The sequence below is a fragment of the Haemorhous mexicanus genome, chromosome 5, assembly GCF_027477595.1.
Source record: "Haemorhous mexicanus isolate bHaeMex1 chromosome 5, bHaeMex1.pri, whole genome shotgun sequence".
NCBI lineage: Eukaryota > Metazoa > Chordata > Aves > Passeriformes > Fringillidae > Haemorhous > Haemorhous mexicanus.
This window is the reverse complement of record NC_082345.1, coordinates 67,329,510-67,345,897: the sequence shown is the minus strand read 5'-3', so window position 1 is coordinate 67,345,897 and position 16,388 is coordinate 67,329,510. Positions and strand designations below refer to the sequence as shown.

Below are 16,388 nucleotides of genomic sequence, written 5' to 3'. Positions count from 1 at the left end.
GTGAATATTTAGAACTCTGCATTAGCAAAATCATATCAGGCTTCTTTTAAGCCAAGTAGCTGTGTGCCTAACTGTTTTCATTTTTTATTTTTATCAGTTTTACCTTTGTGTAACATCGACTTCAGCAGACACTTGTCTTTACGCTGCAGTCACAAAGGGCAGAATCATACATATATGAGTTCAAACCAACAAAGATGAAAAAATTACAAAGGTTTTTGACAGCCATATTATCAGAAAAATGATCAGATACGGATGACAGCGGAGCATTTCTAGCCAAGAGAGAGTTTTAAGACAAGTTAAGCAATCAATCATCTACATCACTCACTATTCAGCGAGTCGACATTCAACATCTGAATCAGTCATTACAGAGTAAAGAGAATTAGTAAAGTCTCTTACAAAATGCAAATAAGTGAACTGGAGGACAATAGAGTCAAATTCTAGAACTTGGCAGGAAGCCATAAGAATTATTTTGACAAGACTGCTTGAGGTAATTTGATTGTTACATTTAAAAGAAAAATAATTTTTAAAAAGTGAGCTTCAGTCTTGAGCAGTACAATTTGTGATATAAATGTATAGTTATATTTAGTGACAAAAAGTGTAGAAAAGGGAACAAAATATGGGTCTGCTCTGATGCTTTGCTACACTGCTATATGAATTGACTATTTTTGGTGGTAGTGAGAGCTTTTCCAAGTAAATACAAAGAGTATTAAAGCTAAAAGCTATCTTAAATGGTATGCAACTAACAGTGTTTGTCTTCCTTGAGTATGTTGCCTACTAATGTTTTTGCAGGGTTTCAACCTGCTTCAAAATCCACCTGGTATAAGGGAACATCAAAAATAGATTTAACATCTGCAGAGCTACAAAGCTGCAGGTGTGAAATTCTGTAAAATCATGTGTCTATATTACCTAGGTCCAAAAAATCCCCAGCTAACATCTTCCTTGTCCATACAAAAGAATGAGTTAAAAAGAAAGAAAATTAGTTGAAAATTAGGCAGAAACTTTTAACAGCAGTTTCTCCATGATTTCTATCAGTATATGGGATTACTCACTTCTCAGTTGGAATAATGGTGGAAAATGGGAGTGATCTTACTGAAATCCAAAAAGCCATAGAAGATAGGTGCACTGTTAGGTGAATCCTGGACATTCAGGCATTTGGCATATGGTCTGAGAAGAGTTACATACATCCTTGGCTTGCACATGTGGCAGAATTGATGCAGACATTACATGCCTGAAGCTCAGGCCGTGCCCTCTGGCCATCAGCCCTTGGGATGCTGATGTATTCACTCCCTTTCTCATCTGTCTTCATGGCTCCATCAATGGAGCTGCTCCTGCTCCTAATGCTGGATGTTTGCCTTCTTCATTCACAAGCTCAGGGCTAGAACCATGTAGGATTTGTCATCACCAGGAAACTTTCTTATTGATGACTTACTAGTGGAGACATGCCTTATAATGATAAAGATGGTTTGGTTTTGGTCCCAATATGAATATAGATAGGCCTAAAGAAAGTGAGTTCTCACTAATATTTATACTATTATGGTCCATAACTTATGGTAAAAGTATTTTTTAGAAAAATGCATATGACTTTGTTAATTTTTGAGTAGCTAAGATGATTCTGTGGATCCTTGTACTTAAAAAAATCCTGTCTATGCCAAATGCAAATCTCTGTGAGGAATACCAGAACAAAATTACTCTTGAGTTAAAGAGAAGCAAGGTTACTTTCTCTAGTTAAATTCTTGTTCCAAGCAAGGGAACAACATGCTGTCTATGTGAGAAAGCTCAGAAGATAATACATTTAAGAATAGGTGCTACATGTTATTTTATCTCATCAGCTAGTCATTCTTATGGCTTTTCTCATAACTTACAGATCTTTATAAAATGTTTTTTTCTGCTGGAAATAGATTTTGTGTTTAGATGTGGTTATCAGCCCGTTATCCCCAAGTTTATCCTTGCAAATCTCATTGATTGAACAAAATTGAACTTTGTCCAACAGTTGATGGGCTACATGGATAGAATTTTACCACCTAAAAGCTCATACAGGTTTTTAATTGATTTCACTGTTGTTTCAACCTCTTTGTAGATCTGACTCTCACAAGCAGTTTGGGTACTTGAAATAAAAACATTCAGGGGCCCAGGTAAATAATGCTTTCACTTGTTTCTACACCAGAAGCACAAATTCTTAAAATGATATCTGTACAAGTCAAAATAAAAGCCTCTATTTCCTTTTACCATATTAACAACAGTAGTATTACCCTTATCTTACAGAAATGTTGGAATCCAACAATGTAATCAATTTCAATGGACTAGCTAATAGCTCCAGTTACCACACTTTCCTCTTGGATGAAGAACGTGGCCGGCTGTACGTTGGAGCAAAGGATCACATATTTTCTTTCAACCTGGTTAACATCAAGGAATATCAAAAGGTACGTTCCTTAACGTTCTGTACAATGTAAATATGTGCTTCGAATGTTAAAGACTTGTTATTGCTCAAACTACATTGTGCACTGTTGGAATTATATAGGAAGTGTTTGGATGTCAGGAGTACTGCTACGACAAAAATATTTGCTGACTCTATGAAAAGAAATTTATAATGAGCCTGTGACCTTTGACTATATAATCTACAATTTTTTTTTTTTTTAAGACTACAAAAAAAGAGTCAATGATAAGTGAATAATCCAGCTATTTCCCAAACAAGACATACTTTCATGGCAACTGCTAAAAAAGCCAAGCATCTGTTATGACAGCTTAAACAGAAAGGCCTTACTGCTCTGTATTTGTCTGCAGATAAAAGAAGCTATTTGGGAGTCCAAGTGTTGATTTTTCTTCCTTAACTCAGTACTTATAGGCACTCTGCTTTGCGGCTTTTGAACCAAAACAGTTTCAGTATTAATAAAAGAGGAACAAGTCCATAAAATATTGCTGTTCTTGATGGAGATTGTAACTTTCCAGTGAAAGTTGGTGACTAATTAAAAGCGGAAAGCAGTTTAGTGTCATTCTTCTGTTGGAGTCCAAATAAATAATTAAGTTTTCCTTTATTTTAGTAAGAAAAAATGCCAAGAAGGTAAACAATGGGATGGAGGCTTGATTTGTTATATTAAGTATTTTGATGGCACATTTTAAAATCCAGAGAGTACCCTTTTATGAGAGATATATTGCTTCAATACCCAGGGATTATTTTTTTTTCTTAGTGTTCCTGACCTTTTGGCCGTTAGACTATTAGCTTCCTAAGATGATAGCAATAAATACCTTGTGTTTTCTGTTCAGAGGGAGGACAGGCTATTCATTTGTATTCTCTAAGGATAAGAGGATAAAAGGAAAACTGAGTATTTTCTTTTCTATTCTCTTTAGAGCAGCTATAAAGGAAACTAGCTATTTATTTGAATTCTCTGAGGGATCAATAGCTTAATGTGCAAAACATCTGGAATAATTAAAGGAAAGAAGGTGTTTCCATTGCAGAAAACAGCTCTGTAGAATGGGAGCAATTGTATTTTACATACTTACATATTCAGATACTTTTAGAACACAGTTTGACTTTACAAACAGTATAGATTAAATAAATATACTGCTACTATACAAATAGTAATAGATTAAATAAAGAACTGCTGTCAGTAACGTGGAAATGTATGTTAGCAACAGACTTAGAGAATTTAGACTGGATTTAAGAATAGACAAAAGTCTTTAAGAGTTCGGGGATCTGTTTATTGTAGATAGGAGAGTCATGTAAGACACTTCAATCAATATTACAGTGCAGCCAGTGCTACACTTGAGCTCAAACTTCTCCGGTTTTTTCTTCTGCCATCTAAGAAAACTCCTCAAGTTTCTGTCTAAATGCTGATGGCGACATCAAAACTCAAAACTCAAAAATTTTTCAATGTACTGGAACCAGTTTGGCTTAGCTGTCTTTTAAACCGAATTGGAGGAAAAGATTTTACTGTGAAACTAAGGAGAAAGAACATCTGTCTTGAAATACACTCGTTTGAAAAATACTCAGATTTTTGCCCGAAACTTGAACTAAACTTGAACTGGTCCTTTTGGGATATATGAGAAGTTTGGTTAATGTTTTTCAACCTAGTAAATTTAAATTTTCACATCTCTGCACATTTTAAGCTGAGAATAGCAACAGGAAGTAGTGGGAATCCTCTGAGAGAGAATGTGCTCATAAAATTTTCAGCCTTATTTTATAGACTTACGATGTTCGATTGCTGTTTGGATTTCATTCAGAAAATTTTGAATTTAAAAAATATTGCAAAGTGTGTTTCCAAATATTATCTGCAACATCTCTTTTGACCCCTTCAGTCATCCACATTCCATCTTTTTATTAATATTTTGCCTTTTGCTTTCTATTAACAAACTATATTGAACACCGAGACTGTAATCCAGACTTAAGGCCATTCATATTGCATTATCTGAGGCTCCCAAATGAATAGCCTGGCATTTTATGGGAAGATCATGTTTTATTCTATATGTAATTCCTAAAAGCTTTTCAAAGAAACATGAATAATTGACTGTGAGGGTCTCTGGATTTTCTCTGTACGAGGTGAGATCCATTTTCTTCTAAGCAAACACCACAGAAAACCTAGATTTAGGATTAGTTGCTTTACGGTGGCTCTATAGAAACAGCATAAACATTTCTATTTTGATGATGCAATACTTGTCAAATACCATGAGTCCTTTTTTATTATTTATTAACTGAACCGGCAAAAGAGTGAACTATTAATAATCTATTAATACACTCTAATAGAAGAGGCAAACACCTTATTTCTGATGCTGGGAGTCTAATGTGAGATTATCTTTCCATTATGTGAGATTTAAAAGAACACTCAGTCAATGGAGAGTCAACCCTCTTATCATTAGGACTGGAGATTCACAGCTGAAATCCACAATACAGACTTCAAGATTGTTTTTGCTATGACACCTATTATTCCTGGTTTTGCTCCCAATATTTCATTCCTTTGTTGCCAAAATTTTAAGAAAGAAAAGGAAATAAGAAAAGAATGCGGGGTTCTGGGGGTGGAAGATAAATTGGGTAAAGGGACTCTGTAAGCATTTGGCCTGCAATTTGTGAATGCTGAAGCATGAAATAACACAATGTGATTTTTGTTTTGTGTCTTTAGATTGTTTGGCCTGTATCACATTCCCGAAGGGATGAGTGCAAGTGGGCTGGAAAAGATATTGTGGTAAGTACAAATCTTTTTAGCTTTTTTTTTCCTTTTATAAAACATTGTAAATATTTTATTATGTCCTACTGTGTTAATTCTTAAAGTATTTTTCCTACTCTGTAAGGTCACACACCTGATCATAACTTCACTCTTGAGTTTTCTCAGTCCTCTTACATAGAAAGGTTATTACATTACCAAGGGCTTCAATTTATAAATGGAAATCATGCAGATAAAATAAAATTAATATACCAAAAAGAAAAAAAATATAGTAAGAAAGAAGAAATATCAAAATGAGAAATATTAGCCCTTGCATACTCCTGTCCTGATAAGAAGGTACATAATGTTTTGACCCATTTTTGCCCTACTCCAGGTCCCAGTCCTCAGGGAGTTCCAAGAAGTGCTTTCTCTTTGTAGCATCTCTCTGGAGCCAGTGGGTTCCCCAGAGCACTTTCCTGCATGGAGTTCATACCAATATTGAGGTCAAGGTGGTTAAACATTCTGCATCAGTTTTGGTGCCTCTGGAAAGATACTGCTACATCAGGCATCATTTTCTGAACATTTTCCCTCATTCCTGTGTACATCATATTCCCTGTATTTATTAGGTAAGAGAGACATAGCCAGGAGCCCCAAATAGCAATAATTCCACACTGACAGTAGCTGTCTTCTTTATAGGAACAGTGTGGGACACAGGGCTGAAGAAAAGGGGGAAAAACAGATAAAAAATACATGCATGCAATAAGCCAAACAAATACTTGCATAGCAGAGCCAAGTGGGAAATCATCGTGGTTGCCAAGGTAGAAGTGAGAGTGGAACTTGGCCCCGTGTGTATATGCTATTGGCCTGATTTTCAGAGATGATTCTGTAAAATATTCATAATGCCAACCATATGCCTCTGGAGAGCTCCATTTGAATAATTTCCTAGGTCATAATAAAAATAGTCTCATCAGTCTTTACCTAGGCCATAGAGGACAGTTGTCTTCAGAAAATGCCATCTGGGAGCAGTAGAGGTAGTTTGGGTAAAAAGTAAGAAATATGGGCTAAGCTAAATATGTGATAGGACAGCTGAAATGCCAGATACCCAAGCTATCTCATTACATAGAAATAATGCATTTAAAGTAATCCATGCTCATGTCCACAAATAACTTTCAGGAGTACTTTGCAAGGTGAAGCCTAGAATATCTAATATTCAAGGTTAAAAAAAGGGACTAGTGTTAAATATATGAGCAAATTAACTAACCTTCCTGCTTCATCTCATGTGAAGTATTGTGATATTACATTAAGTAGATTTTTTTAATTACTGGAGCAAAAACCTAGAAAACTAATAAGAGATTCAGTACCTAGCATATTCTCAGGATTTTTTAATAATTATTTTTAGAAATTCACCATAGTAAGAAAGAGTATGTTTTAGACATTTGACTGAGCTGATTTTAATTCAGCTTAGTTGTTTAAAATTGTAGAGACACACATTCTGGAGTAAGCTGAGAGGTTCCCATCTGACTGTGGTGAGCTTGAGAGGACTGCTTATGCTGCAGCTTTTATACTCCTTGACTCTTTTGCTTCCTGTGATACTAGTACAGCTACACCTGCTGATCATGGGTAGGTGAGCCCACACCACTGTGCAGTGCAGTGTGTGACCCTGGCAGTAGATCCTGTAAGGTTAGATCCTGTAAGGTTGTTTGGGGTGGTTTTGCTTTTTTTTTGGGGTGTTGTTTTTGGTTTTTTGTAATTTTAGTGTTCTCTGCAGGAGTAGGTGAGAAATAAAATAAACATGTAGGAGGCTATAAAGAGGGAATACATATCTTGATGTGATCAGAACATTGTCTTTAAATATTTACAGTTACCATGCCAGAAAACAGTGCATTACAAGCAACATATTCAATGCAACTTCTTAACTCTAATTACAGATAATTAAAAAATCTTACTTTTCATCTCTTTTTTATTTCTTAAAGCCATTGTCAGTACCTTGGGAGTGTGAAATATAAAGGCCATAAAAATAACTCAACAAACCCTCATTAGATGGAACAGGAGGAAAAGAGGACAAATAAAGTGACTTATGAACCAGGCTCGACATAATACTGCTTTCAGCATGTACCACTTCTAAGATATTATATACTCCTCACTTGTGGTGGTTCAAAACTTTCTACATGACAGACTATACTTCTGCATTGAGGTCTCTTTTTTTAAAAAAACCCTCCTTTTAATTATTGATCTCCAGGGTAAGTCAGTGCTGAAAATGCAACCCCCACTAATGGGCCAGGTGCGCTGCAGCAGCTGCAGCACAAGCACAACCCCAGCCCTGCCCCATTGCTAACCTCAGCCATGACCTCTGAGATTTCCTCTCATAATTAGAAGAGGTAATTCAGCGTTGTTTTCACTCCTTCAGAGGGATTCCTTATCCTGATGCTGTCAGTCATGCCCGTCTCAGCACAGCAGGTTCGTGGCTCAGGATGGTCCACACGGGATTTGGGGAGAGCAGCCAATGGGGCCTGTTCCTGCTCTCCTGCTTCCCCTTTGTTACTGAAACAGTCATTTTAATTTCTGGTTTTAAAGGACTTAGAATATGTTAATTACTTAAGCTTTACTCACTGTTTAGGTGGATAAAACTTTTAAAGTGTGCTTTGGATTTTTTTCCATATGAGTACGCTGAGAAGAGTTGCTGAAGACTCCCCCCCACCCCCAGCTATGCAATACTTATTAAAGCAGGACTTCTCTGAAAAAGGTTAACTGCAAAAATATAGATTTTCCCCAATAAAATCGTAATTACTGACCCGTGTAAGTACTTAGTATTACAATATATTTCCATTTCCTCAGTATAGAGTATCACAAGAACCAAAATAACATTGTTCATGAAAAATTAAAGGCTATAAATAATAAATAGGGTATTTGCTTACGTAATTCAACTAAATGAGTAATTCTGTGAGGATTTCTTGCTATTCTGGACTTCAGCGTCTTATTTGATCTATTCTGGTTTCTGTTAGTCCTGTGAATATTTCTCATGATTCCTGGCCAGACCTTGGTAATGATCAAAGAAGACAAATTCTCTACAGAATAATTCTCAGCTTTTATACTAAACTTACAGAACAGTCATGCTGCTAGTCATATTCCTCACTGGTGAGCCTCAATATTTCATTTAAAAATACAACAGTCACCTACAAATGCACATGGCAACCTCTGCATTAAATGTGGGATAAATAACATGTAACTAACAGAAAAAGAAAAGTGGCTACAATTCTATTTTGACATTCCTGGGATATCATAAACCAGCAAAGCAGAGCTTGGTGGTTTACAAAAGTTATCAGAAACAATATTTAGGTTTGCAGGTAGGCTTAGAGCAAGGATAAGTTCTTGACTGGAAACCTCATTTAGTCCTTAAACTGTTAATTTGTCATTGCTTTGAAAGTTTTGGCTGCTTTGGCTGTTTAGTCAATAAATCTCTGCATTAGATTTGCACTGTAGCAGTAGCTCACAAATTACACAATTAATCAGAGAAATTCCTATTAAAGGGGACAATAGGTTTGTATTACCTGAAAGCTTAAAAAATGTGTTTCTGAAGGGCACCTTAGGATGTTACTTTCAAGTGCAATTTGACTATCCAATTTATATAGCAACTTTTAAAGATTCCAGGTCAAAGTAAATTGTTGAAACCGTCCCTTCTGGCCTTGACATGTATAAATGTATAACATTTCAGTAGGTGCTTTACCAAAGTCACATAGGACAAGCTGCACAATGACAGACACACACTTTGCACACTGTGGGATATCAGCCTCTCCCTGGATGTTTCTGGTGAGAAATACACATTGATGTAAAAACAGATACAAAGAGTCCCAAGTACTTTTACTTGGTACCAGCAAGTTTCTACATCTGCTCTGTCACATGAATGTGGAGTTACTCCATCCAGGTCCAGAAGGAGTTACACTTCTGTGTACACAGCTGAAGTGCACCAGCACGTTTGCATGTTGGTAAGCACTGACTACATTATAATAATAAAAGGAGATAGGCATCTACCTGGGCTATTTAATTGGAATTAAATTTTACCTCATTATTATCTCTCACCTGATTCCAACTGTGCTTAACTTTTTTATACTTAATAGTTCTCTTGACAGCAATTTGGAATCACGTTAGATCAGAATCCTATTTCCAGGGACAAAGTAGTAAGGCTCTTTACACATATTTTATGACATAGCCATATTCTGTGCACACTTCTTTGCATTAAAGTGTAGCTAGCACTTGATTATTCAAGTTATTGTCCACACGAATAGAATCACATGACTGTAATTTACTGCACCATGTCATTTGTTATAGTAATATTTAAAGCCAAAATGTTTGTATATGATCTTAGTTTATGGCTTCTTTAAAGTCTTCCATCCCTTCCCTAAAATATAGGAAGGTGGAGGATTGATCTTTAGGTTTATGGATCCATCAGTGTGCAATTATTTAATTTGGAAAGAGAGAAAAAATAAAAGAACCCAGAAAGTAAAAAGTGACTCAACAAGTGTCCCTCAGCCATATCTGGTGATATTTAGGAAAAAACATAGTTGGCTATAATTCAACAAGTCCCTTTAACTCAATTTATTGCTGTTGTTGCCTTAGGGAAAATAGAAGAACATAGAGGCAGAAAGTAAAAGTAATTCTTTTCATCTGTTATTGTAAACAAAGATCTGAAGAGGGAATCTGAAAATTAAATATACAGTGTTGGCTGGATCTAGAAAGCTTGTTTCTAAATTCATCTGACAGGCACAATTTTTCCAGTCAAGTTACCTCTGGCCCTTTGGGTGTGCCAAGGAGAAGTTCATTCCCTTCTGTCAGGGTTCTTCCTTTGGAGGACATCTCCAGCCAAATTTCCAGCTTTTCCACCATTAATCTTCATTGCCATCCCTTTTTCCTTTCTGGCTTCCTGTCTCCAGCACAGCAGTAAAATTCTTTACCAAAGCCTAAAGACTCAGGACGCCCATCCAGCCTGGGGGAAGGAGGAAGGTGAATGTCTCCTGGGAAGAGGGGGAAAATAAGTTATAATCTTAAACAACAGGTCTCAAATGAGTTTTGGAACAGAATTTATTCTCAGTATGACCTACTAGAAGAAGAAAAGTGGTTTTTGTGACATGTGTAAGATAAATAGTACTGGATCATATTCCTTCTTACTCTCAACTGTTCCAGTCAGTATGCTGGGTTTTTCAACTTTGGGGCTCCTCAGCCCTTCTTCTTGTGGACACAAGGTTCTCTAATGTGGACACAATTTCCTACCAAACAATTCCTTGGCATTTGGGAGTTGAGAGAGTGAGACATTTGTAAGCAGTGTGCAGCTGTAATACTGCTGCTTTGGAAAACTGCTGTGCACAGATTACAGACAAAAGAGAAAGATGGGGGGAAAAAACCCTCTCAAAATGTAAAACCACTTCAACTTAGAGGTGAACTGGGCTTGGTAAAAAAGGAGTTAAGGACATTGGAATCTTTCAAAGTCCTGTGGAGCTCTCAAACAGACCTGGTCCCCCCAGGAACTTCTGGTTGTGCCAGCTCCAGTTCTTGGATGGACCCCCACAACACACCAGCATAAAGCCTCATTTATGGGGTATTTCAGATGTTGATCCTACAGCTTGTGCTCATTAGGCATTTACATATATTTCTTTCTATGAACTGACCAGGGAAAATCAGTTACTGTAAGGTAATAACTTGTGTCCTTGTACAGAGGAAGAATTAGGTTGGCAGTTGTTCATATTTTCATATTTTACTCATTTATGTATCATGGGAAGTCATTTAAGTCTTTCAGTATGGGGAAAAAATTGATATAGATCAAGGAGAAAGCTAATTTTCCAATTTTGGGTTCATTTTTCTGTTATAGGTGTGACTATTGAAATTTGCTTCTGAAGGAAATTTAATATTCAGCAGATTTAATGCAGTCTTGCAGAAATGTTTTCTTTGTTGCTTTTGAAATACAGAGTTAGAAGAGGGAATGTAAAGGAGAAATGATGGAAAAAAAATCTTCCCAAAGTTATGGGGTTTAATTTTCTATCAGTATGTGTTCCTCATGAGCCCTCATTTGGCCTTGGCAAAGTCTGAGAATTATTTATGGCTGAGTTTCCAGCTATTGCTATTTCAAAATATTGTTGGGTAATTCCATGTTATGATTTACTGCAACCCAAGATGGACAGAGTAATTTTACTCTTCATACATTTCTTTCCAGAAAAACACATTAACTGGATGACTGGTAGAAATGATAGATATGTTCTGTCCCTGTTTTGTTTCAGGGCTTCAGTCTGAAGCTCATGAAGTTGAAGAAAAGCCTTTTCTTTGGTGCCAGTTCCTTTTTTTTCCTTAAATTTTCTTCATGTTATGTCTGTTTTCTTTTTGATTGTCTATTCTTTAAATAAAAGTTAATTTCAAAATTAAGGATAGGCCTGCTCTGGAAAAACACATATCACAGTTCCTCCATACTCAAGATGTGGTCACTATAGTACTATTAATTTAGGCCACAACTAATTTTTTTCTGTAGTTCTCTTGCTTACTTATGTCAAAAATAGGTCTACTAAATTTCTCCCTGCTGCACACAAGTTAAAGTATTGTCTTTTTTTCTTTTGTAGTAACTCAGAGAACTAAAGGGAAAGTTCCTAAAATAACCTAGAAAATAATGATATTTTTTCCTCTTTTTTTTTTTGGTGTTTTTTGCAGTTTTTGGTTTTTTGGGGTTTTTTGTTTGGTTGATTTTTTTGTTTTTTGTTTGTTTATTCTTCTGACTGAATGGTGAAATCTCTGTTGTTTTAAATAATCAAATCATCTCTTATTCCTTTAGGTAATTATTTTCAGATAAACATTTTCCAAAGACTTTAGGTTACTATATATACATCATAAATATATATATAGACAGAGAAAAAAAATCCAACCAACAAAAAGATAACAAAAAACCCACCAAAGCCATTCAACAAATTCACATTGCAGCAATTTCACTTGGGTGCCAAGTTTTTACTGAGTGGGAATTTTAAGCTTCTGTCACTTAAGGTTTCTCTGGTTCAGCATCACTCTAGTGTCAAAGCAGTTTAATATCCCCACAGAAATTTCCAGCTTCTCACAGTAAGATATGTGTAACCTCCTAGAGTAGCTTACACAGAGTATTTATTTACAGTCATACACGCTGCTAAGCAGCTGCCCCTTGGAGATGCCACAGTCTTTTGCTTCATTTCAACACTTCATGGCTTTGCCTACACTTTCAATACACAAGTTTGGAGTATGCTTATCTGAGGTGGCTGTGAGTGGAAGTCATTAGAGGATATGTCTATACTGTGCTAAAAAAAAAAAAAAAAAAAAGCAAAAAAAAGCTGACTGATCTGGAGCCTCAGTACCTTACGTGCCTGTAACAGGCTTGGCAACCCGTTTGTCTGAAATACTCCACCCAATTAGCAGGTGTTGATCCAATTCGGAAAGGAGGGGTGTAATCTGATTTCTGCAGGAGACAGGTGATTACTCCACCCAGATGGAAGAGATAGATGAAAGAGACTCCTTAGATCTAGGCTGTGGTTGCAACTTAAATTGCTGCTGGGCTTGGTGAGACTGCCTGAGCTGAAACCCAACATTAGTGTTCATTTCTTTTCTAATAAAGCTGTGCTCTTATTGTGGGGCAAGTTTACTCTATAAAACAAAAGAGATTTTTAAAAGTTATGGTCAGAAAAGAATCAGCTTCTGCTTGACCTCAAAGCTTTCCAATATTTTGAGTTCTTTCTAAAATACTCTTCTGTTCCATAAATAAATTTATTCTCTACTGTAGGAAGTGCATACTGCTGAAAAACATAGCAATTCAAAATAAAGGAGGCCTGCTAGAACTCATGGAGAAGTTTCATGTACAACAGTCATTCTGTGCCTGCAAAACCCCAAATCCCACTTATTTGCTGGACTGCATCCACAGAAGACTTTGGTTTGTCTTGTTAACTGTGCATTAACCAGATGTAAAAAAATATGACATAGTCATTAAATCAGGTATTTTGTGCTGAAGCCTTTTCTTGGCATCCCTCTAGCTGTTCTCAGGTCTGGAAAATTGCATCTTCTGAACAAAAATTTCAGGGCTTGATCCATGTCTTGAAGTTTGAACATACTGAATGCAGAAAAAGTTGTAAAAATTTTACTTCCAAAAATCACTGGGTCAAATGGTTAGTGCTAATGACAAAGGTTTAGAGGTCTGATGTGTCAAGGGAGGCATCTACAAAGCATGGCTTCTAATGACTTCTTTTAATGGCTTTTGGATTAAGATTGTTTTCAGGATGGACCCTAGGGAATATCCCACCCAGCTCAGCTACCTCCATGCTTAGCTTTGCTGGTAAGCCCTGGCCCAAATGGCCAAATACCAGTGGTGACCCAGATTTGCAAGTGGGTAGGTAGAGAGGCAGGGAGACATTTTGTGTTTTGCCCTCACTAACACAAAGGCAGAACCAGAGAAGCTTTCCATCTGCTGTGCAAGTGTGCTGACAGTACAACTGTTTGCTAATATGGCTTGCAGTTTTGTGGCTTGAAGGAATCAGGATATATCTGCCTATTTTTTTTTCTGGCTTTTTTTAATCATCTGCTTTCTTCGCTTCTCTTTTCTTGTCTTGATGCTTTAATGGTTTAAATTCATGCAGACATCCTGCAACTTGAGTAAATTATACACTTTAAATATTCTCAAGAACTCTTGTCATATCAAAAAATCAGACAGATAACAGGCATAACTTACTTGGAAAGATAACTGGAAGCACAGTATATATTTGTACACAGTATGCATCTGAACTATGCAACCAAAAATGTCTTATCAGCCCTCATCAGTCTGAAGTTTCTCAGGGCATATCTTGTCAGCAGAGGAAAATTTAGGTATGAAACTAATCAATGGTTCCTGTGCAATGCTGGCAGTGCTTGCCATGCCTAGGAGTGGAGTTGTTTATGACATCTCCAAAGGAGTCAGATCCCCCAAATCACAATACTATAAAAAATTTTGTAGATCACAGCCCTGCATAAGAGCCATTGAATCTTGGGGATCGGTCAGCTTTGAAAACTTGAGTGTTAACTTGGTTTGTATTTGATTTTTCTGTGTGTGTATGTGTGTGTGTGATGAAATGGACACTGCTTGTAAGGCTTTGAAAAATGGGGGATGTAACTATGCAGAAATAAGTTAATAGAGACCCCTTTCTTAACACAGACCCCAATACTTCAACTGCTCAACTTACTTCACTCAACACTGCAGATCAGCTTTTTCAGAGGGTAGGTCTATAAAACATTGATCCTGCTAATTGCAAGGAACAATAATGACAAAAAGGGGATGTAAATGATGGTATTGATCCCAGCTGCAGGGGGTACACAGTCATAAATCACAGTTTGCAAATATTTTCATGCCAGCTGTCCTCCCCCACTCTAAAATCATGCACCTGCCTATACTGGTTCAGCTGGAAGGTTATCTCATGGAGTACAGGTGCCAGGCAGGATTTCCCCTCCCATTAGGGCCTGCACTCAGCTCCCAGTACATGGGGACTTTCCTGTTCCTGCCAGCATTACCACAACAGCTTTGCAGCACTGTTGCCAACCAGTTTACTCCAATAAAATAAAATTTTAAAAGACCATTTCATTTTAACAGGACTCAAATAGTTTGCTTTTTTCACTGCTTATTCTGGGCCTGTTTAAGCCAACTGTGCTCTTGGACCAGTATTTTTCCAAATGTTACTGTAATAAAAAGAGGGACACAGCAATAATTTTAAAATAATGGTCCTGCATTTTACAGAATCTTGCACCCAAACAAGAGGAGCTGTGAAAGCACACATGATGCAGAGCTCACCCTGAAGAGGCCTCCTCACCCATGTGTACTGACATGTTGAAGTCTTTCCCAGGTCTAGCTGAGAATCCATCATCTGTGTACATGGCAATCACACGTATATTTATTGCACTAACACTTCAGAAATATTTTCCTTGAAACAATGCTGCTCCATGCTGAAAAAGATATCTGCCAGTACTGACTGAAGTGATGGCAGTCAGCAGTAGCCCACCAGCAAAAGAGAGAAGTTAAAAAGCTCCCTGATAAGTCCAGAACATCTTTCAGCTGTGTGATAAATTTGAATGACAGCAGTAATATCAGGGATTACTTATTCTCCATGGATATCCCTGACCTCATCACTTGAAAATTCAACTAATGGGACAGAAGAAGGAAGAAAAAAGTAAACATAATAATTAACCTCATGCATGGGACTTCATATGAAAGCTGTCCATCCATTCTTATTTAAGACAAATTATGTATTTATTTTGCTTGTCCAGCTGTTAGATGATAGTTCTAAATCCACTTGTCCATCCAGTTCAGACAAAATCTTATGATATTTTAATCACTTGGCTATGTGGGAAGACTAATATAAAGGAAGAATGTATTACTGGGTCTGATGTTTATCTGGATTAAATCAGCAGAAAACTGTTAATGATACTGTAAAGGATCATTTAGCCTTCTACTTATTGCCCTGCATAATCTGGCCATTTGCATTTGCTGCAATATCTGAGAAGCAGTATGGACATCATTATTGGTTTAAAAAAATTAAACCACTTTCTTAAAATTAGGAGAAAAATTTGGATATAAGTTAGTCACAGGGACTTATCCTTCAACTTAAAAGGATATCATTAAAACTCTTTGCTGCATTAGTAATCCAGATCGAAGGATGTAACTTCCCAGGCTTCTGGGGGAGAGATAATTACTGGAAACTCATAAAACCCACCTAAATTCTGTTTTAATTTTCATACGCAGAGCAGATGTTTTGACAGATGGATGGACTTTATTTTTGTAACTGTCCGGGAAAAGTCTGCGTAACACAGCCTAATCAGTGTTACATATCTTTTCTGTTTGTTTTTCAATCTTTCTGCATTTGGCTCTTATTCTTTTGGTTGCAGACATTTTCTTTGTAGTTTATTTTTTCAGGCTAATCTCTCTCTGCCTAAGCCCTTCTATCAACTCGATATATAAATATCAGAAAACTCTTAAAAAATAAATCTGCATGTTTGGTTTGTAAGTCAGATACATTGATCTTCATATAGGGGGTGCCTTTCTGGAAAACCTAATTAACACTTTATCTCCTCTTCAAGACAGGTCCTCTGCCCTTATAACTGCCATAGAATTTGGAATTAAACTTTTCAGTTTAAAATTTTGAGTTCACATACCTGTCCAGACACACTGGACCTCTTTGATTTTAATTCACACTCTGAATGTAATTGACAGTCTAATAATTTCTTAACTTGTTTTACAAGTAATAT

The 16,388-nt window shown here is 36.6% G+C and overlaps 1 protein-coding gene across 2 annotated transcripts in view; it reads left to right on the top strand.

Moving 5' to 3' along the window:
* Window positions 1–16,388, top strand: part of SEMA3A (semaphorin 3A) — a 244,878-nt gene that overhangs the window by 125,270 nt on the left and 103,220 nt on the right. For both annotated transcript variants that reach the window (XM_059847452.1, XM_059847453.1), the window contains 2 exons: window positions 2,263–2,420; window positions 5,112–5,174. In XM_059847452.1, the coding sequence (XP_059703435.1) occupies window positions 2,263–2,420; window positions 5,112–5,174 (221 nt within the window). The remainder of the gene's footprint in view (window positions 1–2,262; window positions 2,421–5,111; window positions 5,175–16,388) is intronic.